Below are 24,065 nucleotides of genomic sequence, written 5' to 3'. Positions count from 1 at the left end.
TTCTAAAATCCATTGTTATCCATTGTTTTTCCTGCAACGTTCACGTTATCTGCCTGCTTTCATGTAATTCAACCAGAAATCCCTGCATCCATCCAGCTAACAGCTTTAGTAGCACTTCGAAATAAAATACTGTGTGATTTTTATTCTATTGCAAGTCAGATGGCAGGGGTTTAAAATCAATGCACTTCAAGTCAAACATAGGATCTTCACTCTTGAGTTCGTTTTATTAAATACATGAGAGGCTGGAAGCGTATAATGTGAATGGATGCTATTATTTTGAAGGGTAATACCTTGAATGTAGCATCACCGTCAAGCTTCCTCCCCCGCTCCATCTTCCACGTAGCGCGGTGCTGACGTAGCTTTATCCCTGAACTGCAGTGTTCTGCTGCTCCGGAAGATGTCACTAACAGCTAACTGACTAATGAAAAAAAACCCTGACATGTCAAACATACACTGAGCTCTGCATTAGTAACTCCAGGCGTTGGCCCCTTTAATGTTGTAATTGTTAGTCATTATAAGGCAGGTTGTTTCGTCCTGCCTGTTATTGATTGTGATTGCAATATCTCTCGAAATCGAATTGTATAAATACAGTCGTCTGTTGTGAGATGTGAAAGCCCCTGGAGATAGACCACACTTTCAATTATTTCCTCATTTGTTTAAATCAGGGATGCAAGGGAAATGCACATGGTCTCCGAATGTAGTGTTTTTTGTGATTACAGTAAATGGCCCCTGATGTGATGATTTCCTGCAAGTGACATTATTTTCCAAACATGTCATTTGGAGAAAACATTTTCCCTTGCTTACTTTTTCTTAATCATCCCTGTCTTCTTCCTTTGTCAGGATTTTTGATCATCCGCATATGACTCAATTTGATTATTGCATCAACAAGTTCAAAGACAATGACAGCAAGGGGTGATTTTAGGTCATGTGTTTGCCCGTAATCAACATGTCAAAGATTATTTGACAGGCATGATATGTGTTCTGCTTTTGTTCCTCTTTTAAAATGCATAGAATACTATGCTGAACAAGGACATTCATTGGCAATCATCCAATGAACACAATATGGAGATCTTAAAGTTTAGAATCGTGTTTTTTATAATGGCAAACAGTGCAAAAATATTTGCTGAAAACTTAGAAAGCAAGGCTTAAGTTGTTCCTATCAACATTCAAACCCAAGACAGTAATGTGCTTTGGGGCATAATATACAAGTTGTGTCAATCAATGCCTTCATTTATCGAGGACAGGAACTGAGGTCACAGAAATTGTAAAGCTAATGAGGCTGTTGCTGTTGCTACTTTAGTGAAATGTTTGGTCAGTGAATAATTGTATCTGTTTTGACTTACCATTTGAAGAGAGTGACTAACTCAATATCCTTTAGCTCCGGTACCTTTGACCTGCACATTATTCATGGGCCACAAACAGCCTGCTGTTGCTGTTAGTAGAATTTTAAAACCAGTTGTTTTTGTCTTTTGGAGTGTAAGTGAAGGAAACTATGTGCTGTGGTTAATTACTAGCATTGCACGAGATTGCAAGCTGCAATTAGGTATTTTAGGCTTATTAAAGAAGGCTTTAATCACAAATTCTCTCATGTTTCAGAATGTTAATGTGATAAACATCACATCAACTTAGCTTCATGGTAGTCAACAGATTTATGTTTTAAGGTGCAGCTGTGTTGGTTAATAATTGTTCTTAGGCTCTCTCTACTTTTAACTTTGAATATAAATGTTAAGACACCAGACCCTCACACAGGAGAATGTTAGTTGTGTTTTGCCTATACATTTAGAACAAGACCAAATTAAATGTTAAAGGTCTCAGGCGGGTTCTCTTCTGTGTATCTGCTTTGCATGTCACAAATCCAGTGCATGCAAATAGATGGAGACCTAAACCTCAGTGTACCCTGCCCCCTGTCATTTACGATATCTTGTTTTTAATGATCATTAAGCTATCTTCCAGATGTTGGGAGGTCAGATATTCTCCACACAGTTCCCTGTGCTCTGCAGCAGCAACAAGGAGTACCGCGTGAGACAGAGGAATCCAGAAAAACAGGGCTAAACAGTGCTGCCTGCATCTTTACTCCATGGGAATTACAAACAGCGCTCAAGTTTCACATAAGGGATATGGAAGTACTTTTTTTATAGTGTCTTTAATGCTTTTCAAAAAGTCTGTCAAACTTTTTCCCAGTTAGTAATTCAATCAATGCTCTCAGAGAAACAGCCATTCATCTTCATAATAGATCCTTGGATGCTGTGAATATCAATCATAGAATCTCTGAGAAGACAACACATCTTTGAGAACAACAATACATATGTATAGGCTTTCCCTTTATTCAATAACTAATAATAGTAGAGATATTTTTCTGTGGGAAATAATGCATGGTTGAGATGGTAGATCACATTTCTAATGAAAAGATACATTTTGATAGACGGACTCTTTGTTCCATTTTTCTTCTCTGCTATCTTCTACGTTTTTTGAGGTTTCAATTGGGTATAAACACAAAGCTGTCAAGATTATATCGCGTCGCAAACAAATAGAGAAAAGTAACATGATATCAATTGAAAAAATTCAGAAAACAAAGACCATTATTTTGTTCGTGTGATAATGCAATAACACGTTCTTTTGAATTTATTTTCAAGGCAGATTTCTCTTTGATACAAACCACCTTGTTGGTGGTGAGAACAACGACCTTTGGTTATATGGCGTGAGAGCCATGCCCCCAGATAATACATGCTATTCTATTGTCCTGATGTTTCCACTTAAAGTCACCTGCATAATCAGAGGGACAACCAGTCAGAGGCCGCAAATAAAATGAGGGGCCAATTTAAGAATCGTAAATCCCACAAGCGCTTGTTGGCATTTTCACTGAAGTGTTAAAGCTGTTAATTGGGTTTCCATGAACGCTACCTTTGGTTGGCACACAGAGGCTACGGTCAGGATACGCATGAAAGGGCAGTTGTTTAGTTTCTTTATACTGTTACTCACTTTTTACTTTGTCATGCAATTTTCTGTGATGCAGGTCTCCAATTTAGCAGTCTCATTCATTTTAGTAGCAGGCATTTTCTCATACCTCGAATAAGGACTGCCATGTGAAGAGATAAGAATTCCATCTGAAATATAACTGTATATACTATACAATATAAATGCAACTCAGTCAAAACAATTCCTTTTAAATACATAATTATAAAGATGACCAGCTATAATATTGATATATTAGGATAGGGTAGGATTCTGAGCTATGAAGCATCTTTTTACAGAAGTTCCCTCGGCAAACTGTCAATTATTTCAACTGCAAATGGCCAACTAATTAAAGACAAAGTATGGTTACTAAAAAACAACTTTGTATGACAAATAGAGTTCTTTAATTATTTCTCTGTCAAACATATTATCTGTGCTGGTTCCTAAAGATAGAGCAAAGCCTGCACCATCTGGCCCCCCCCTACCTCACTGACCTCCTCACCCTCTACCAACCACCCCGGTCCCTCAGATCTCCTCAGCCGGTTTGCTTTCAATCCCCAAGGCCAAACTCCGGAGCTTCGGGGACAGAGCCTTCTCTGTGGCAGCCCCGAAGCTCTGGAACTCCCTCCCCCAAGACCTCCGTAAGTCTGAGTCCCTCACCCTGTTCCAGTCCCGCCTCAAAACCCACCTCTTCAACTCTCTATCCATAAGCCCCCCCCTCTCAATCAACTTCTCCTGACTGCTTCTCTGTTGTGTTTGTTTCTTTTTGGTTCTGTCTTTGTTTTTGTTTTGTTTGTCTACCCTCCCTCCCAAATGTAAAGTGTCTTTGGGTTCAGAAAAGCGCTATATAAAATTGATTATATTATTATATTATCCTTGTTAATTACACAACATTGATTGGTTTAAATTGTGTGCAATGCTTTTGTGTTTTTCCCCTTCGATTCGGAGAAACAAATATTTTTTCGGAGTAAAGGATGGCAGAAGACACTACACTACCCAGAATCCCCAGCTATCGTTTGGACTACACCATGTGCTCTGTTTGACAAACCCCGTTTTTTTTCACCATTCATTCCAATGGCTGGCGTCTATGTCACGTGATCTTCAAATTTCCCTGCAGAAAAAGAAAACATGGTCGAACTTTGTTTTATTCTCGGTGGAAAATGCCTATTTTAAAGTTAGTTTGGCCATTAAAATGCGTTTTGATGTAATTTGATGCGAGAAATATGAGTTTTATTTCAGATTATGTGTGCAGTGGATGTACATGATCTTTAGTTTGCTAGTTATTACGAAGATTACTTCAGGAAATCGCAACGTCTTCATTGTTACCAAGGTGGTTGCTAGGGACGCTGCTATCGATATTATTTCTGTTATGTTGTGAACTGTTTAATGGTGTTATCTTTATTGCTACCCCTTCCCCGTCAATGTATAGTGTTGGTCCACAGAGCAAACATATTAGTTTAACAAAATCCGCATCTAAAGATAGCCTACGTTATTTTCCCCTGTGCAATTCCAGTCTCACATCTCACAGCACATCGTCATTAACAAATACCGGAAACAGACCAAAAACATTTAAAAAAATAAAATAAAACTTTATTCCGAGTGTGCTTGCTTTTCTCTTTGAAAGTCATCACATAACGGCATTGTAATACACGGTTCGGCTGCATTAAATATTACATATCTGCCGTAGTTCTGTATTTATTGAGCCCTGATGATGAGAACTTCTAGACAAACATGAGGAACTGAAAACGTGACGTGGATCATAAATATATCAGCCATTAAACAACATCTTACATTTCTTTTCACACAATACGTCTCCTTGCAGTATCAACACTAATTCGGCTGACTTTTATATTTGATCCAATTGGTAGATAGGCTGTATTTACACCATAAAGGTGCACAGCTGATATAAAGGGACACCTAGTGGTTAAAGCATGTTATTGAATTTCATTATTTTATTATTAGATATTAATAGGATCCCTATAAAGTATATTCATTACTCGTTATTCTCTACTAATAGTTAATTAAAGACTGTATATAATGACTAGTTTGCACATCCCTTTCAAGATTTTCTAAGGTTTATTGACATATCAAATAGGCCTACACAACTATGGTGTAGTTCTGCATTGCATGAAAAACTTGGGTCGCAGGTTCCTCAATAGTGCATTACAAGACATCTATCAATATTTGTGCATACCTCCTCCAGCAATGTTAACTATGTTGAAGCACTTATTTTAACTGATATTATCAGCCTGTCCTCCTACAAAAAACGACCAAATAGGTCATTGTTTAAGCACCTTAGATTACGACCCATAGCCACGTTTTAAAGTGTAGCACCTCTAGTGGTCGTGTAAGAAACAACATGCTCCCGTTTATTTACAAATAACCCTCTCTGGAAAATCCTAAATTGTAGAACAGTTTGGCCATTAAAATGCTTTTTGATTAGATTTCTAGCGAGAAGTGTATATTGTACTTTTAGAATCCACGTCCAGTGGAAGTGTAGGATCTATAGTTTGATAGATATTACGAAGATGATTTGAGGTCTCGCCAGGATAACGTGTATATGCGGCAGCTACCATGTAAAGTTAGCGTGGGTGAAAACAGTATTTCCGGTCTCGAAGTTTTCATAATAAAACCGGATATATTCCCCTCACTGTCAAATGATTACACAGTGATATCTGCATTACTCATCCACTAAAAAACATCAGTTTATCCTTGTTAATTACACAATATTGATTGGTTTAAATGGTGTACAATGCTTTTGTGTTTTTAACCTTCGAGTCAGAGAAACAAATAGTTTTTTAGGAGTTTAGACATTACAGTTTCCGAAGACACACACTACCCAGAATCCCCAGCTATCGTTTGGGACTACAACATCCGCCTTGCTTTACAAACCCCGTGATTAGTCATCAAGCCCTGTGATTGGATGTTGGAGTGGCAGTGCGACAAGGTTACGCTGTCAAACAGCTCTTTGAAATGGAATGGAACCGCAGCAGACTTTCCAAAACTGGAATTGGACGGGTCCAGCCCCCGGCTCCAGCTTCCCTCCCCCCCCAGAACTACACATGCTGGCTATTGTGTGTTTCGCAATATATGGCACGTCTCTTTATAAGACGTTTTCGTATTTCCCACAATTAGAAGTTGGCAGTATTACACGTGTACACCCTGGAGGTTTAGGGGATACGAAACACAGTAGAGTTATCAATTGTAAAACATATAATTAATAAATGGTGAAATAATATACCCACATGACACCTAAGGTCAGAAGAGCTTTATTTAACAGATGGTTTTATGTCTACCCCTCCTGTTGTTCATTGATAAGCCGGACACATGCACTTGTCAAGGTTCAGAGGCAAATTTTGCAAATATGGCAGTAGCCATCGAACATCTTAAGATAAGATAAGATATACTTATTGATCCCAAGTTGGGAAATGTTTTTGTTACAGCAGCATGTACTACTTTGTTCTACTCCACTACAATTCAGAGGTTAACCTGGTATTTTTACTCTACTACATTTATTTTTGTTACTTTGCAGATTCTGATTAATGATGTGAAATATAAACAACCCTTAAATCAGACTTTAGTTACACCTGAGTAAAATTCAGCCTTATCAGTTTGTCTGTTTTGCACATCCTCCTGTTAATATCTTTGGACGTCCTGCACTAAACTGTTTTATTGTAGAGATCACTACAGTATCTTCTTGATATTTTCCATTCTATATTTCTATCATTGACCCCTATTTTGTATGTAGGCTACTCTTAATATTTAAATGTTTTCATCAAATATAACTTATTGTATGTAGATATTTCATCTCCGGCCTTGTCAGGTATTGAACAATCAATAAATAAAGAACACAGAATTGTTAAATATAAAACACAGAATTTGTGTGATTATACTAAATGATTTACAAATAAACACAACTGCATATTTACAACTGTTACACATGCTGATGTAACGCAAATGTTCCAACTTGGGATCAATAAAGTATATCTTATCTTAAGCTGATCGATGGCTACTGCCATATTTGCAAAATTTGCCTCTGAACCTTGACAAGTGCATGTTTCAGGCTTATCAATTAATGTAATGTAATGTTATCAATTAACAACAGGGGTCACAAACATAAGACCAGCTGTTAAATAAAGCTCTTTTGACCTTAGCTGGCATGTGTGTATATTAATGTTGCCCATTATGGGCACAAGCAATTTTCACCCATTTATTAATTATATGTTTTAAATGTGAGTGTTTCCTGTCCCCTAAACCTCCAGGGATGTACACAGTTTAATACTGGCAACTTCTTATTATGGGAAATACGAAAACGTCTTTTAAAACTACAACTCCCAGTAGAGACGTGCCATAGATAGAGAACATGTTGCGAAACAGAATAGCCAGCTTGTGTAGTTCTGGGGACGGGGTGGGGGAGGGGGGGACGCGGGTAGACCCGTTCAAATCCAGGTTAGGACAGTCTGCCGTGGTTCCATCCCATTTCAAGTGCTGTTCGAGAATCGGCGTAACCCTCGGAGCACACTCTCCAATCACAGAGCTTGAGGACTATCACGGACAGGAAGGACCTTCTGTCACAGCTCAGGGGTCAGGTCTGGCATCCCGACCCTCATCGTCTTCAGCTCTGGGTTTGGCCTCTGCGGGGCCCAACCCACAGTTGAGTGATTTTACGGCATCTGTCTGGGAAACTATCCTGAATGCCAGAGCACCATCCACTCGAGCGCAGTACGAGTGCAAATGGAAGCTGTTCTCCCACTGGTGTGTAGGTAAGGCCGATAATCCGGGGTATTGCTCTGTGGCCACCATTTTGGAGTTTCTGCAGTCCCTTCTAGATAGTGGACATTCTCACTCCACTTTGAGGGTTTATGTGGCTGCTATTTCTGCCCGACATGTTTGAGTCGAAGGCGCCATGGTGGGGTGCCACAGGTTGGTGTCCCTCTTCCTGAGAGGGGCTTTATGGCAGCGTCCCCCTAGCACCCCGAGGGCTCCGGCTTGGGACCTGCCCCTGGTGCTGGATGCCCTATCATCTCCTCCCTTCGAGCCCCTGGCCCAGGTGGGGCTTAAGTGGCTGTCCATGAAGGCAGCATTTCTGCTTGCCATAACCTCAGGGAAGCGAGTTGGGTAGTTACATGCCCTCTCTGTGAGCGATACATGCCTGAGGTGGAACTCCGATCAGGTGTTGCCCTCTGGCCAAATGTGGCGTTCCTGCCCAAGGTGCTTCCACAAACCCACTTCAATCAGCCTATCCAGCTGGCACGCTTTGACATTTTACAGTAGAGCGGCACGTCCGAGTTGCTGTGCCCTGTGCGTCCCCTAACAGCGTATATTGATGCTACTGCCTGTATACGGCAGTCGGAGCAGCTCTTCGTTTGCCATGGCAGCACTAAAAAAGGTTGTGCTCTCTCTAAACAGCAGCTGTCCCACTGGGTTGTCGATACCATCTCACATGCCTATGGGGCCAGTGGCCTCCCCCTGCCATCATGGGTGAGATGCCACTCTACAAGGTGCATCTCAACATCTTGGGCTGCCCTGAGAGGGGTGACCGTGCCCCTGGAGACAATCTGCGCCACGGCGTCGTCTGGCACATTCTCCAGGTTTTATCGGATTAATGTTGCCACTCCCCATCCTTTGGGGCGTGGTCCTATGGCCGAGCTCCGCTGCTTCCAGTTATTAAGTGCTTGGATTCTTCATGACATTGTTGGTATAACTCATCCAGTGCTTAAAACACCGCCTCTGGTGGTCAGGGATGAAATAGAACGATAGTTACGACTAACTACGGTTCTATGAATCCCAGATGACCGCCAGAGTATCCTGTCAATCCTTGTGTTCTCTCGAAAAGATTCTGGGAACAGATCCTCTGACGACACCGGCAGATATAGCTCGGTGTCACAGGTGACTTTGTTGGTATTGGTACTCGACCTGCGCGCGATGGACATATCCAGTGCTTAAAGCATCACCTCTGGCGGTACTCTGGTACTAACTATCGTTCTTGTGTGTCTATCGATTTCAAATCTAAAGGGTGCAATTACGATTTCCATCCACTATGCATAAACAGCGGACACTGTTTATACGCAGCCCTCACACAGCCAGATAGCTTATCTAACAATTAGAACCTACATAAGAGACACAACCTTTATAGTCAGAAAAAAACTGTGATTCTTTTCTGATATTTTACACATATGAATACTGTGGGCCTATACCAAGGCTTAGTGTGATTATAAGTGCATGTGAGTGAATATTGGCATGCAAATTCCTTTTTATACATCTCAATACGCTCATACAGCCATTATGCAAATGCCCAACTTGGCTGCGGGAGGGGAGTACCAACCGTAATCGGCGATACTCCTGGCGACTTAAGTGGCTTTTATCACGATAAAAATAAACCTATTTGGTTTTCTAAGTGTTATTCTATTCAATATGACAATAGAGACATGCGCATAAACAACAACAAACACTTTAAGAATAGTAGGGCATAATTCTAACAATGTTATCAAAAACATCTTAAGGTTATCACCAAACATTTAAGAATGTTTTTAGAGAACATTATCCTACCTTTCAGTAGAACATTCTGGGAACCAAAATAAAACTTCCTGCTGAAAACATTCCTAGAACCAATGAATGGTAACATTCTAAGAATGTTTTTAGAACTATAGGTTACTCTACGTAACCCCAGTTCTCGAGTAACATGAAGTGAAGATGTCTCACTATGGGATGCGCCTCATCGCGGAGCAAACAGAAGCATCAATCTCATTACGCCAATCCTGATTGGCTGGTGATCTTGACGTCAACGTCAGGGGAAATCACCCCCTATAAGTAGCCTGCGCCACGACGCATGCGTCATTCAAAATAAGCACTTCTTCTCGCTTCACCATAGCAAGGAGGGCCGTCTGGTGAGACATCTCACTTCATGTTACTCTGAGTACTGGGGTTACGTAAGTATAAGTACTATAGTTCTCATTCATAACACTCCATTCGATGTCTCACTATGGGATATTGTAGCTCCCGTATTGCCAGACGAGCTTATCTCGAAGATCACCGATCAACCAGAATTTAACAGGTGGAGTCCCGACTCAACAAGGTGCCCAGCACTGCTCGGGCCACGCTTGGAGCGGAGACGTCTAGCCTGTAAAAGCGGACAAAAGTGAGCGGCGAAGACCAGCTTGCCGCTGCACAGATGTCTTGGATGGAAACACCCTTGAACAAAGCCCAGGATGTAGCCAGGCCCCGAGTCGAGTGAGCCCGCAGACCCAAAGGTGCTTGCAGATTCTGACTCGTATAGGCCAAAGCAATCGCCTCCACGATCCAGTGGGAGAGCCGTTGCTTAGTAACAGGCTTACCCTTGTGAGGTTTAGCCCAGGACACGAAGAGTTGGTCATTAAGACGAAGCTCTTTTGATCTGTCCATATATGTGTGTAAAGCCCGGACTGGACACAACAGATCCTGCTGCTGCTCCCCGGGGGAAACCAGCGGCGGAGGAAATGCCTCAATGTCAATTGGGGTACACGAACCAACCACCTTTGGTGTAAAGGCAGGGTTGGGTTTCAACAACACTCTCGTTTGCCCTGGGGCGAACTGAGTGCATGAGGGATGTACAGACAGTGCATGGATATCGCTGACCCGCTTGGCGGATGCCAGGGCCAGTAACAGCACTGTCTTGAGTGACTGATGTGTCATGTCAGCTCCTTCCAGGGGTTCAAATGGGGTCATTTTGAGCCCATTTAAAATCACTGCCAGGTCCCATAAGGGCACCAGCGACCTGGAGACAGGGAGGAGCCTGCGAGTTCCCTTCATAAAACGGCAAACCAAAGGATGTTGGCTAGCCGTCTTACCCTCAAAGCCCACATGGCATGCAGCAATAGCAGCCAGGTATACCTTGATCGTGGAGAAAGCTCTGTGTTTTTCGATCAAGTCCTGTAGAAATGATCAAATCACCCCGACAGGACATTGAAAAGAGATGTGTCCTTCTTGAAGGCACCACTCCTCAAACACCCTCCACTTACAGTCGTAAAGAGACCTGGTGGAGGAAGCTCTCGCACTCTGAATAGTGTTTATCACCTTCTGAGGGAGTCCCACTGTATTCAGATTGTACCACTCACGGGTCAGGCCCATAGTGCCCCGCACTCTGGGCGTGGGTAAAAGGATCGCCCCCCCCCCCGCCTGAGACAATCTGTCCCTGCGTGGTGGGGGCTGCCATGGCTGCCCGCACAACAGCTGATATATCTCCGCCAGCCCGTACATTGCGGGCTAGGGCAGAAACATCAGAGTAAGTGTGTAGCGTTGCTTCTTCACTCTGGCCAGAGTTGGGGGTAACAGAGCCAGGGGTGGGAACGCGTACAGAGGACCCGGAGGTCGATCGTGTACGAGTGTGTCCCCGCCTAACAGTGCGTTTAAATCGTGCATTAAAGAGAACAGCTGTCATTGAGCATTTTCTCCTTTTGCGAACAGACTTAACGCGGCTCCGCCATAACGCACCCACAGCGGACTCCCGATCCTTGGATGAGGAGTCCAGTCTGCATAGAGTGGTGCACCTCTGGACAGTAATTCTGTCCCTAGGTGCATAACTCCCGGTACCTGTGTCGCTCTCAGAGAGAGGAGACGTCTGCCGCTCCAAGGGATCAGTTTGTGTGCCAGTGTGTGTGACTGGAGACAAGGCAACCTCCCCTGGCGGTTCATACACGATATCGTGTTGTCTGTCCTCACGAGGACATGGTGTCCTCTGAGAGAAGGCAGGAAGCGTTTTAGGGTGGGGAACACCGCTAAAGCTCCGGGTAGTTTACGTGTGCCCGCTGGAGGTCTCTGCTCTAGGGACCTCTCACCGGGCGACCTTCGTAAATCCCCTATCAGCCTGTCTGACCTGCGTCCGTGGTGACCACCTTCCGTGAAAGGACAGCACCCGTAGGCGCGTCCCGCACCTAGAAAAGTCGGGTGTAGTGCCACTACGCATTACATAATAACCAAAACTCTCTGCACGCCGTGGCGCGCGGGGTTTAGTTTTATTATGAGGCCCATGTTGAGTGGGTGCTTTACGAGGGACATTTCCCCCCGTAATATGACTCCATTCGGTGGGCATTATAAATAAAACCCTTCTTTCGAGGAGAGAGAGGGCCTCTCTCTCCAGAATATGGGTTGGACTCTCTCTGGGTTGTGAAAACAGATAAAGTATAACTGTTTTGAGAAGCCCAGGCAGATGTTGTGAGTAACTCCTGCTGTATGCTCCTTAGAGCCAGCTGAGATGTCCACGCTTACGGCTCCGGCCGGCACTGCACATGCGCGTGACGGAGGTGCCCTTACAGCTCCAGTCGGCACTGCGCCTGCCGGTGGTGCCCTTAAAGCCCCAGCCGGCACTGCGCATGCGTGTGGCTTCACGGACCCGTCAATAATCCGCCTTTTGAGAGGGTGCCGGAGCTGCTCTCAAAAGGGGAAGGATTGGCGGGCTGTCCTTTACAGCTCTAGCCGGCCACTGTGCATGCGCGTGACGGTGGAGCCTTCACGACCCCAAGCCGGCACTGCGCATGCGCGTGACGGTAGTGCCCTTTAAAGCCCCAACCGGCACTGCGCATGCGCGTGGCGCCTTCACAGACCCGTTTATTATCCGCCTTTTGAGAGAGGCCGTAGCTGCTCTCAGAAGGGGATTTATAGTTAACGGACTGTTTATTGTCTTTCTTTTCGTTTTTTTGAGCTGCGCCCTTGGCCGGAGCCTGGATGCGTCAGCGGAAAATGGTTTATTCAAACAAGAAAGATGTGACATGTGTTTTATGCGGACTTGAGGATGACGTTGAGGCATCTCTCGAGGCGGCGGGGACACATTTAGAGCCGGGGAAAGAACTTCCAGCTCTGTCACAGAGGGAGAAGGAGGGGCTGTCAGGCCTCTCGCTTCTTCTTCCTCGACTGCTGGCCGAAATTCTGGGGTTGGCTGCGCCTGGGCTGCAGCCGGAACCGGAGATTTTCTAGACCAACTCGCCCTCATCTCCTGCCTGGGCTGGGGACTCGGGGCAGCGACCTCTGCTGTCCTGGTACTTTAAACCTAGCAGAGTTCGGTGCAGCTTGGGCGAAGGGCCGCTGTTGCGAAGGCAGCGGCTGGACCCTTAGAGGGAGACAGAGGTGGAGGGCCTCGTCTTCCTTCTTTTTCGACTCGCACTTCCTCTGCATGGAAGCGAGAGTGGAGCCGAAAATCCCCTCGGGAACGATGGGCATGTCAAGCACATCTTCCTTTTCCCGGTCTGGGAGGTTGGTGAGGTTGAGCCATCTAGCTCTTTCCTGCACCACCATGATCCCCATTACCTTGCCCGTGGCCTGGACGGCGCAGTGTTGGACACGGAGACAAATGTCTGTGACCGCGGCTATCTCGTCCAGAGTGGCCGATCCAGGATTGCTCGACATATCCTCACAGAGCTCCGCTTGGTACGCGGTTAGCATCGAGGAAACGTTCAGAGCCCTGGCAGACAATGCTGCGGCTCTGTAGGCCGTTTCAGTCATGGTCGACTGGAATCGGTCCGTTTTTGCTGGCAGCGTGGGGTTCCTGCTTGGTGGCGGGCCCATTCTCGGTAGGAGGTGGCTGGATTGGGGGCCTTGTTGCTAAAGGGCCGATCTCTCCACGAGACCGACACCTGATCCACATCCTCCGGGAAGACCGGAAGGAGTTGCCTCTTCGTCCTCGTTGTTTGGGAAAAAAGTTTCCCCTCGTAACGGGACCTGGAGGTCTCCTTGGCCATTTCGGGCCACGGGATGTCTAGCCTGGACGCGGCGCGCTGACACACGGCCTGCAGGTCCATGCTTAGACAGGGCGAAGCTGGGTGTGCTATCGCCCCGGGAGAGCAGCCATCGCTCCCGGCTTTGCAGCCTGAGCCGATGACATGAAGATGTCGTCTTCCTGCTCATCCGAGTCAGACAGGAGGAACTCAGAGGTATCCTCTTCGTCCTCCATGTAGTCTAACTCTAGGACATCTTCCGCGGGTGAAACCATGGTGAGGTCCAGCCGGGAGCCCCAGCTTGGTAAAGCGTGGGGCCACGTTCCCGCGTCTCTTGCCGCCACCGGGTCTCGGCCTGATATGGCGCGGGATTCCGGTTCTGCGGGTGCCGCTGTCGATGAGCCCCAGACCGACCCAGTGAGTGGCTCCATCTCTGCGGCGGTCGCCCCCGTGTCTTGATTGCCAGCCGGCAAACCAGTGGACATGAGGGGGTCCCGTCCAGACAGGCTAGCTTGTTGTGCTAACCTTCGGCGGAGGCTCTTCATAGTGAAGCGGGCACAATGCCCGCACGAGCCGGGGTTGTCAATGGCCTCCTGGGCGTGTTCCAGCCCGAGGCAGGACGAACAGATCTGGTGTGAGTCTGACACTTTCAACCCGCAGCCGCAGCGCCGAGCCTCCGAGTTCCTGACTCCTCTGGTGTGAGGGAGAGAGGCGTCCATCTTATTTGCTGCGTGGCGTGAAGAGGACCCGCTCGTAACAGGTACGTCGAGAGAAAAAGTGTTACCAATCTGTCTTTAATCCGGGGGAAAAAGGACAGTGTGGGTCTTTTTTTTTTCTCAAAGGATATTACCTGGTGTGGTAATATTTTTGTAATCCTTTTCTCCTCCGTGAGAAGAGAAAAGAAAAAAGCGTCCTCGCTACCGTGGTGTCGGCAGTGAGGGAAAAAAAAAAAACACAAGCTAGCAGCAGGTGTGTTGCTAACTTTAAAGTCAAAACCTTACCTTAATTCCAGAGGAAGAACGGCGAGGTTGACTATAATACTAACGGGTGTGTTAGTACCATACTCTTCTGCGAGGCAGAATAGGGTAGCCGGCTAACGCCCGTCGACCGAAATTAGCTTTTGGTTCAGTCTGTGGACTGTTAAGCTAGCCCGGCTACTATTAGAGATGTGCTCTGAAGCGAGAAGAGGTGTTTGAATGACGCATGCGTCGTGGCGCAGGCTACTTATAGGGGGTGATTTCCCCTGACGTTGACGTCAAGATCACCAGCCAATCAGGATTGGCGTAATGAGATTGATGCTTCTGTTTGCTCCGCGATGAGGCGCATCCCATAGTGAGACATCGAACGGAGTGTTATGAATGAGAACCAAAAATGTCTAGGGAACTCACACGTGCCACCGCAAACATGCAATATCTGCTTACAGCTTATCATGAATTACGTGCTTGTCTGTTTTTTTCAAAAGTAAAATGTGGTGACATCAGATTTTTAAAACATCCTTTTCAAACAAATGCAACAACTTGTGTTTTACTCCTGCTCAATTCTGTTTGTTGTAAAGCGCTTTGGCACAAACCTGGTTTATTTTTTATAAGCGCTCTACAAATAAATCTGACGTTGCCGATGACCGTGTTAATATTTCGTATCACAGGAACGTTTTATAAAAAAAGAATAACCTCCTCAACCTATAAAAAAAAATGCTGTCATCTCAGGCCAAACAAAAAAACATCCTCAGAATGTTGCAGGCATGAAAAGTTATGAAAATTATGAATTATGAAAAGCATGTTAAAGATATATCAGGTTGTATAAGTGAGTACATCATTAATGTTGCCATACAATAACATATTGTGAGCTTTCTGTACATCATCTTTAAGAGCTTCCCACATAAAATTGAAGGATCTGTGTCGACGGCACAGTTAAGCGAAACAAAACATCCAGCAGATTTTATTGGAAATGCAGAACAAGACAAAGACAATCATCTGACTAGAATTGAAAATAAATGCACGTACCATACAATGTTGTGTCACAAAACAATTGGTAAATAAATAACACAGAATAAGAAATGTACGTATACAGTCGGTCCTTTAAAAGACACTGAAATTAATTTTAGGATTTGAGACTTCAAGAATGAGTGTTGAAGGATCTTTTTTTTTTTTTAATTGCACCTTGGATTGCAAGGGCATTGATTGTTCAGAAGTTGTATTGATTGAAGCATCTAATGTATGGATTCATGCAGTTACTTAGTGTAACATCTATTGAGGCTTGTTTCCATATATACACATTGGAGTAAACATGACAGATACTGTGCTGAATTCACATCTCTTACCCAAAATGTAGGATATCAAAATAGCTATGGATTATATATTAGGTTAAAGAAAATCACTTTAATCACTCTGTGTATTTATATGTTCCCTTCTATGCAAACTGACCATTCAGGGAGGTAAACCACAAGGTGATATTAGAAGCGTGGTGGGATAACTTTGAAAATTATGCATTATCCTGGTGGCTCTGATTTAAATTTGTGAAACTAAATTTGAAAAAATAGGGTTCAGTCATGCATAGAATATTTCATAATTTTATATCATCCCACCAGCTTATCTGATTTGTGGAGTTCCTCCAATGTGATCTACTCTGAATAGATATATATATATATATATATATATATATATGATAACGCTTTTGACATAATACAAAAACAAAACATAATGCATGTGCAAAACTGCCAAGGAGTATTTCCACAATAGTAGACTATACTGTACATACATAAAAAAGTGATAAATGATTGTGCTACCTAAAGGATAAGAAAGTAATTTGTGACTCAACAAAAAAATCAAGGTACAACTAAAATAGTTGTACTATGTAATATGTGATACTTAAAAACATTAAAAAAGAAAATCTTACATTTGCTGTATCACTGAACACAAATGATCCTATAACATACTCATTTATGCATTTCATTCTTGCCCATCTAACCCCAATGTCAAGATCCTCCCTGACCAGCCGTCAGCTGTCACTGTACACCTCAACCAACCCAGTCTACTGCTCCTCCAGCCAGGATGGCTTGTCTGTTCCAGGGGGCTTTAACTTTACATTGAACTGTATTAGAGTTTGTTCCAATTGCTCCTGGTTGCCAGCAAAGTAGGCTGAGATAGCATTGTGGAAGAGAAGCAGCTGCTTGTGCATAACCTTAACCTAAAGAAAAAAGAAGAGGTAAATGTTGCCATTACTAACACAGTTTCTAAATTCTAGAGGAAGAGTACATCCCATGGACATCTGTTAAGATAACATTTACAAACGGTTTTATTTAGATTCTAGGGAATCAACCAGAAAGCAACTTGCACATATTATTCCTCTATTGATTCCCAAGCTTCAAATACAAACAAATGTTGATGTAATTCTTTCTTACTTAGTTGATGAAAACTATCAGACATTAGTGTTTGATTTTAAACAATGTCTCAGTTTCAATTTTTACTGAGACATTTGCTTTTTATTGTAATTATCAACAGCATAATTATGCTCATGTCTGTGCATGAAGAAGCCTGCCTGCTTCCTCTGGTTGATCAGTTCTGCGTCAATAGATGCATATTGGCAGAGATTGAGTGGGGCAACTCAACCTCACACCACTGCTGTAGTGCATAATAGTTTTGATTAACCAAACTACTGATTTTATTCTACATTCAGAATGACAGGTAATTGTGAGTCTTTTTAAAAAGGTAACCTAACACCGGACTGAAGAGAGGAGTTTTAAGCCTGTTTCAGCTCTTACCACACCCAGCATCACTGGTGGTTGGGGTTGGGTGCGAGTCATAAATGTTGCAGACACTCCCAACAGTGATGTCATAGGGTCCTGAATACTTTACTTACACATCACTGCAGACATTTGAGACGTTAATCCAGTGGAGATCAGATATAACAATAACAGATTTCCGGAGGTATTAAACTACTCTTTTAGTAGGCAGACATTTGAAATGACTTTAAACCACAAACCTTGTTTTCGTCCAGGAACTTGAGCTTGATGGTGACATCACTACGCAGCCTTTCATATTTGTCTCTGTGGATCTGGTAATCATGCTGAGCCATCTCTATGCGGACCATGGCAGCTGCATCCCTGGGGCCCAAACTCAGCTCCTCCATATCAGAACGATAGGCATCAAACTCAAGTCTGCACGGAAAAAAAAACAGTTCAGGATGTCAGGCTCTCATTCTCCAGGTGATAACCACAAAGGTATTCAGATCATATTCTTCACCTATCAGGTTTTGTTACCTTGCATTCTCATACAGTTTAATGGTCAGCAGAGTATCCTCCATTGTTTTGTTGACCAGTGTGTCGATACTGGACACAAAAAAGCTGATGGCACTGAGGAGAGACTCGCCATTTCTGCACAGCAGTTTCTGTGTTTCTGCATTATACCCAAACTCGTCCTGCAGAGAAACACAATTTGACCTGTCAACTTCAGTTCCCTCTCACATCACACTGGGAGCTTTTGCAATACTGAACAGTACCTGCAACTCTGGGGACTTCTGGCTGAGGTCGGAGAAGGTGTCTCCGAGCGCCTGTTGTGTCTCCACCATGCTTTGGAAATGAGTGGTGAGTGCAGTGGTCAGTTTTAGGATGGTTTCATACTTGCTCTTGGTGTCTCTCAACACGTCAATCTGAGCTTCCAGTTCCAGGTCTACTGTTCTTGCACCTCTGCCAAACCTCTCTGAGAACATCTGCTTTGTACACTACAAAGAGGAAATGCATAAAGAAAAGCAGATTCAATTAAAGGTAGGATAGGTAATTCACTTCAGAAACACTTTTTGTTATATTCCATGGAATGCTCTTAGCTCCGATAGCAATGAATACATGAAATGCTTTAACAATAAATACATGAAAACATTTCATCTGTGGAAGCCGTGGCGCTGTAAGGAAGTCTGAAGTAAGGGGCAGATTTTTTTCGGCTGCGTACTTTCAAATTCTAGCGCACTCGAGCTGGTTTCTCCATTCGTACCTACCCTACCTTTAAGGTAGTACAAAGTCATTATGACTGAAAAACACAAAAGGTGGTCTGGTGCTGCAACTTACAATTATTTTTAAATATAGATTAATCTTGATCATTTATAGATTCAACGATTAATCCTAAACTCAGAAAATAGTGAACAATGTTTAATCCAGGTTCTCAAAATCCAAGGTGATTGAAATGTCTTGTTTTGTAAATCCAAAGCACGAAATACTTTGATAATGGATTAGGTCAATCCATGATATATTAACAACACGGTTAAGCTTGGGACCAAAGGATACCTACAATTTTCACATAATGTATTTTAAACCTCTCTTACATGCTTATATTCTCAAATGTATGTTGGTTCTGCAAAGAATGATAAATAGTGCAAGCATATCTTTTTGAGCTTGTGGAAACTTTTTAAAGAAAATAATCTACACACAGTACATAATACCTTGTATGTATTTATGCCCCATTTCTTCACACTGTCCAATTTCTCCACTGCCACACCACGAGAAAGTTCTTCGGTTGAATTACCAGTATTATTGTTCGACGACCCTAACAGACACAACAAAAATCTATGAAGACTCTAATGCATGTCATCAAAGTTTAAAAGGCGGGGGGATAAATGAAAAGCATGAACTATGACAATGAGTGAGAACAGTGTGGACATGGTGATGAGCCTGGTGATACCTGGATGCTGGTCTGTGTGTTGGGAAAGTCGACTTGCTGCAGATTGGCTGTTTGGCAAGCCAACAACCCTGGATTTCATGCGAATGTCTGTAATGAGCATGGGGATGATAAAGAGTGAGAATGAAATGTTGGCATGAAGTGAAATATGTGTCAAAAAGAGGTTTGGCATTAAGATATGCGGCTGAACAGCAGAGTTTGCAGACTGAAATCAAATGTAAAGCTCTGTGATGGAGGATACATAATACATTGGAGTTAAAGGGATTTCGAAATAATCTACCATGCCGGTCTCTCATGCAGAAGGAAAGGGTTTATTCACAGATGAAAATGGACTTCATGGGATGAGAGGTAACAATGAAAATGAACAACTGTCATCCAAAGTGCATTTTACAGGAAAAAGAGGACAGTCGTATTAGACAACAATGCAGCATTTAAAGTGACAGCCCTGTATCAGGTTAGTGCACCCATAATCCTGGAAGCTGCCAAAACACTTTCTGTTTCTGAAGCTGTGAGTTGAAGAGGTACAAGCAAAGTTTCATATAACATCCTCAGTCAAGCAATATCAAAACCTCTTATACAGAGCCAAACCGATCAACATATATAGGTTAATTTAGAAAACAAAAAAGGGTTGTCAGAATACACAGCCACCTGGTCCCGGAGCAGGGGCTCTTCTTCTGTCCACATACTCAGGGTTGAAGCGTACTGCTGGCCCTATGGGATATGGATGTTTATAATGTGAACCTGGAGCCTAGAGGTCAGACTCTTGTGAAACATCAAAATACAAGAGAGAAAAGGGGGGTCAGGTATCGACCACTTTAGGAGACTTAAGGTTTGCAGCTTTGACAATCTCCTGCTCAGCGCATGGCAGTCTGTAGATGTGGATAAATCAATGATATCTTTGGAGAGCAAACCATGTTCGTAAAAATATGCAACAAAGTGAAACCTGTAAAGGATGGCAGTTTTTCAGAACAGTACCTTTGATGCTGCTGGTAGGGATGATGCCCCCTGCAGGTCCTCCATAACCTCCTGAGACAATGCTGGTTTCATTCAGGTTGGGTCCAGACACCATCACCTGCTGCAAGTCCTGATGCGGTCACCACAAAATATTGTTAATTAATATGATTAAGAATGCAATACATATTATCAAATGTAATGGTTTAGAAACTGTGACTATATCTTTGGACATTATCAACTTAAAAATAATGTATCATGAAAAACTCAGTAGTTGTACAATACAGTACTATGCTCTACGTTACTATAACGTGACATTGCAGGAGGTTATATTGCACTAACAATATACATGCAAGTGCAATATAACCTCAATACCAACATTTTGTTTGTTACTTATTGTGTTATTAATAATGTGTTCATACTTAGAACTTTTGTCTGCTGTTGTAATAATGTAAATGTCCCCATTGCGGGACAAATAAAGGTTTTCTGATTCTGATAATGATATATTCCAAATAAAGAATAATAATACTATGAAAAAAGAATAGTGCAAACTAGGAATTTGTGTGCAACTGCAAATGAAAAAAAAAGCTATTTGCCCAAGGCTACCCCACTCTTGTGGACTAACTGTATGTTCTGGCCTTTGTCCACTGAGATCTATTTTCTTTAGTTTTAAAACTTTTCATGCTAAATGACTCATTCACAAACAATTATAAACACATCCAGATAACACACGGTTTAAAGCTTTACTTTTGCAAGTTTATTTAAGGAGAAAATCAGTGTTATGTATCTGTCGATTAAATCAATGAATTAGTCATACTTTGTCAACTGACAGTGAGTCAACCTGCACAGTCACCACGCAGAAATAGCTTATATGCTCTTTTGATTATTCAGTATGGTGACCCTACTGTCCTCACACAGACATGATTATTCATAGGACAACTGATACTGCAGCTTTCTCATCCCTGTACAATAATGTGACATTACAGTTGTGAATTGCTTTTCATGCAAGCTGAAGCTCATAAATAAATGTCATCCTTGTGCTCACTATCCATGCTCTAAACCCATATTTCTCATATGTAGGTATTGATGGGGACAGTGGTATAACATTACAGATCCTGAACATCTGCAGGCCTGGTTGATGTGTAACAGCTGGCCTAAACAGCAGTAGTCATGTGTATCGCGTGAAAAGGGTCCAAGAAACAAACAATCTGGGCAAAAAAACAGATTTATTTAAAAACCATTGTCAGCTATTTGAGAGAAAATGTGACTGACCTGCTCGAGGCTGTCATCCTCTGGCAGAGTCCCTGTGTCTCCATTGCTGTTAATGGGGATCTCCATGGTTGCAGCCTTGCTCATGATACTGTCTGCCATATTTTAATCTCTGCAAGACAGCACACAGTAACACTTAAAGATAATATTATGTTTGCAGTTTTACAACATGCCTACTGTCTGCAGCGTTCAAGTCCACATTGACATAAAGTATCTTCTTGTTCTTGCTTACATTGATGCTAATGTGGCGGCGCTGAAGTGGCTATAGTAGTTGACAGCTAGCTTCCTCACCAGTCGAAAACCTGAAGTCCAGCCTTCCGAGGAGAAAAAAGCCGTTATTCACACTTAAAGCAAACTTGAAAAGCTAAATGTTCAACGGGAAAGCACCGTTGTTGTATTAGCTATAATGCAATTCTAAATCCATCCATTGTTATCCATTGTTTTTCCTGCAACGTTCACGTTATCTGCCTGCTTTCATGTAATTCAACCAGAAATCCCTGCATCCATCCAGCTAACAGCTTTAGTAGCACTTCGAAATAAAATACTGTGTGATTTTTATTCTATTGCAAGTCAGATGGCAGGGGTTTAAAATCAATGCACTTCAAGTCAAACATAGGATCTTCACTCTTGAGTTCGTTTTATTAAATACATGAGAGGCTGGAAGCGTATAATGTGAATGGATGCTATTATTTTGAAGGGTAATACCTTGAATGTAGCATCACCGTCAAGCTTCCTCCCCCGCTCCATCTTCCACGTAGCGCGGTGCTGACGTAGCTTTATCCCTGAACTGCAGTGTTCTGCTGCTCCGGAAGATGTCACTAACAGCTAACTGACTAATGAAAAAAAACCCTGACATGTCAAACATACACTGAGCTCTGCATTAGTAACTCCAGGCGTTGGCCCCTTTAATGTTGTAATTGTTAGTCATTATAAGGCAGGTTGTTTCGTCCTGCCTGTTATTGATTGTGATTGCAATATCTCTCGAAATCGAATTGTATAAATACAGTCGTCTGTTGTGAGATGTGAAAGCCCCTGGAGATAGACCACACTTTCAATTATTTCCTCATTTGTTTAAATCAGGGATGCAAGGGAAATGCACATGGTCTCCGAATGTAGTGTTTTTGTGATTACAGTAAATGGCCCCTGATGTGATGATTTCCTGCAAGTGACATTATTTTCCAAACATGTCATTTGGAGAAAACATTTTCCCTTGCTTACTTTTTCTTAATCATCCCTGTCTTCTTCCTTTGTCAGGATTTTTGATCATCCGCATATGACTCAATTTGATTATTGCATCAACAAGTTCAAAGACAATGACAGCAAGGGGTGATTTTAGGTCATGTGTTTGCCCGTAATCAACATGTCAAAGATTATTTGACAGGCATGATATGTGTTCTGCTTTTGTTCCTCTTTTTAAAATGCATAGAATACTATGCTGAACAAGGACATTCATTGGCAATCATCCAATAAACACAATATGGAGATCTTAAAGTTTAGAATCGTGTTTTTTATAATGGCAAACAGTGCAAAAATATTTGCTGAAAACTTAGAAAGCAAGGCTTAAGTTGTTCCTATCAACATTCAAACCCAAGACAGTAATGTGCTTTGGGGCATAATATACAAGTTGTGTCAATCAATGCCTTCATTTATCGAGGACAGGAACTGAGGTCACAGAAATTGTAAAGCTAATGAGGCTGTTGCTGTTGCTACTTTAGTGAAATGTTGGTCAGTGAATAATTGTATCTGTTTTGACTTACCATTTGAAGAGAGTGACTAACTCAATATCCTTTAGCTCCGGTACCTTTGACCTGCACATTATTCATGGGCCACAAACAGCCTGCTGTTGCTGTTAGTAGAATTTTAAAACCAGTTGTTTTTGTCTTTTGGAGTGTAAGTGAAGGAAACTATGTGCTGTGGTTAATTACTAGCATTGCACGAGATTGCAAGCTGCAATTAGGTATTTTAGGCTTATTAAAGAAGGCTTTAATCACAAATTCTCTCATGTTTCAGAATGTTAATGTGATAAACATCACATCAACTTAGCTTCATGGTAGTCAACAGATTTATGTTTTAAGGTGCAGCTGTGTTGGTTAATAATTGTTCTTAGGCTCTCTCTACTTTTAACTTTGAATATAAATGTTAAGACACCAGACCCTCACACAGGAGAATGTTAGTTGTGTTTTGCCTATACATTTAGAACAAGACCAAATTAAATGTTAAAGGTCTCAGGCGGGTTCTCTTCTGTGTATCTGCTTTGCATGTCACAAATCCAGTGCATGCAAATAGATGGAGACCTAAACCTCAGTGTACCCTGCCCCCTGTCATTTACGATATCTTGTTTTTAATGATCATTAAGCTATCTTCCAGATGTTGGGAGGTCAGATATTCTCCACACAGTTCCCTGTGCTCTGCAGCAGCAACAAGGAGTACCGCGTGAGACAGAGGAATCCAGAAAAACAGGGCTAAACAGTGCTGCCTGCATCTTTACTCCATGGGAATTACAAACAGCGCTCAAGTTTCACATAAGGGATATGGAAGTACT

General features: G+C 42.8%; 1 protein-coding gene and 1 pseudogene across 3 annotated transcripts; both read right to left on the bottom strand.

Moving 5' to 3' along the window:
• Positions 1 to 10,035: 10,035 nt before the first annotated feature.
• On the bottom strand, positions 10,036 to 11,028 carry LOC139435039 (uncharacterized; annotated as a pseudogene).
• A 4,531-nt stretch (positions 11,029 to 15,559) lies between these two features.
• On the bottom strand, positions 15,560 to 22,023 carry LOC117457246 (arfaptin-2-like). 3 transcript variants are annotated; one of them, XM_034097205.2, is made up of 10 exons: positions 21,756 to 22,023; positions 21,527 to 21,635; positions 20,279 to 20,387; positions 19,952 to 20,014; positions 19,307 to 19,393; positions 19,068 to 19,171; positions 18,135 to 18,356; positions 17,896 to 18,053; positions 17,619 to 17,793; positions 15,560 to 16,823 (listed from the first exon to the last, which is right to left on the bottom strand). In XM_034097205.2, exons 2-10 carry the CDS (start codon positions 21,623 to 21,625, stop codon positions 16,668 to 16,670), a joined length of 1,173 nt encoding a protein of 390 aa, XP_033953096.1. In that variant the 5' UTR covers positions 21,626 to 21,635; positions 21,756 to 22,023; the 3' UTR covers positions 15,560 to 16,667. The 3 variants fall into 3 exon arrangements, with proteins under 3 accessions (XP_033953096.1, XP_033953097.1, XP_033953098.1); XM_034097206.2 differs by lacking the exon at positions 19,952 to 20,014; XM_034097207.2 differs by lacking the exons at positions 19,307 to 19,393; positions 19,952 to 20,014.
• Between the last annotated feature and the right edge of the window lie 2,042 nt (positions 22,024 to 24,065).

Source organism: Pseudochaenichthys georgianus, chromosome 13 (assembly GCF_902827115.2).
Source record: "Pseudochaenichthys georgianus chromosome 13, fPseGeo1.2, whole genome shotgun sequence".
Lineage (NCBI taxonomy): Eukaryota > Metazoa > Chordata > Actinopteri > Perciformes > Channichthyidae > Pseudochaenichthys > Pseudochaenichthys georgianus.
The sequence above is the reverse complement of the archived record's forward strand: the minus strand, read 5'-3'. Positions and strand labels throughout refer to the sequence as shown.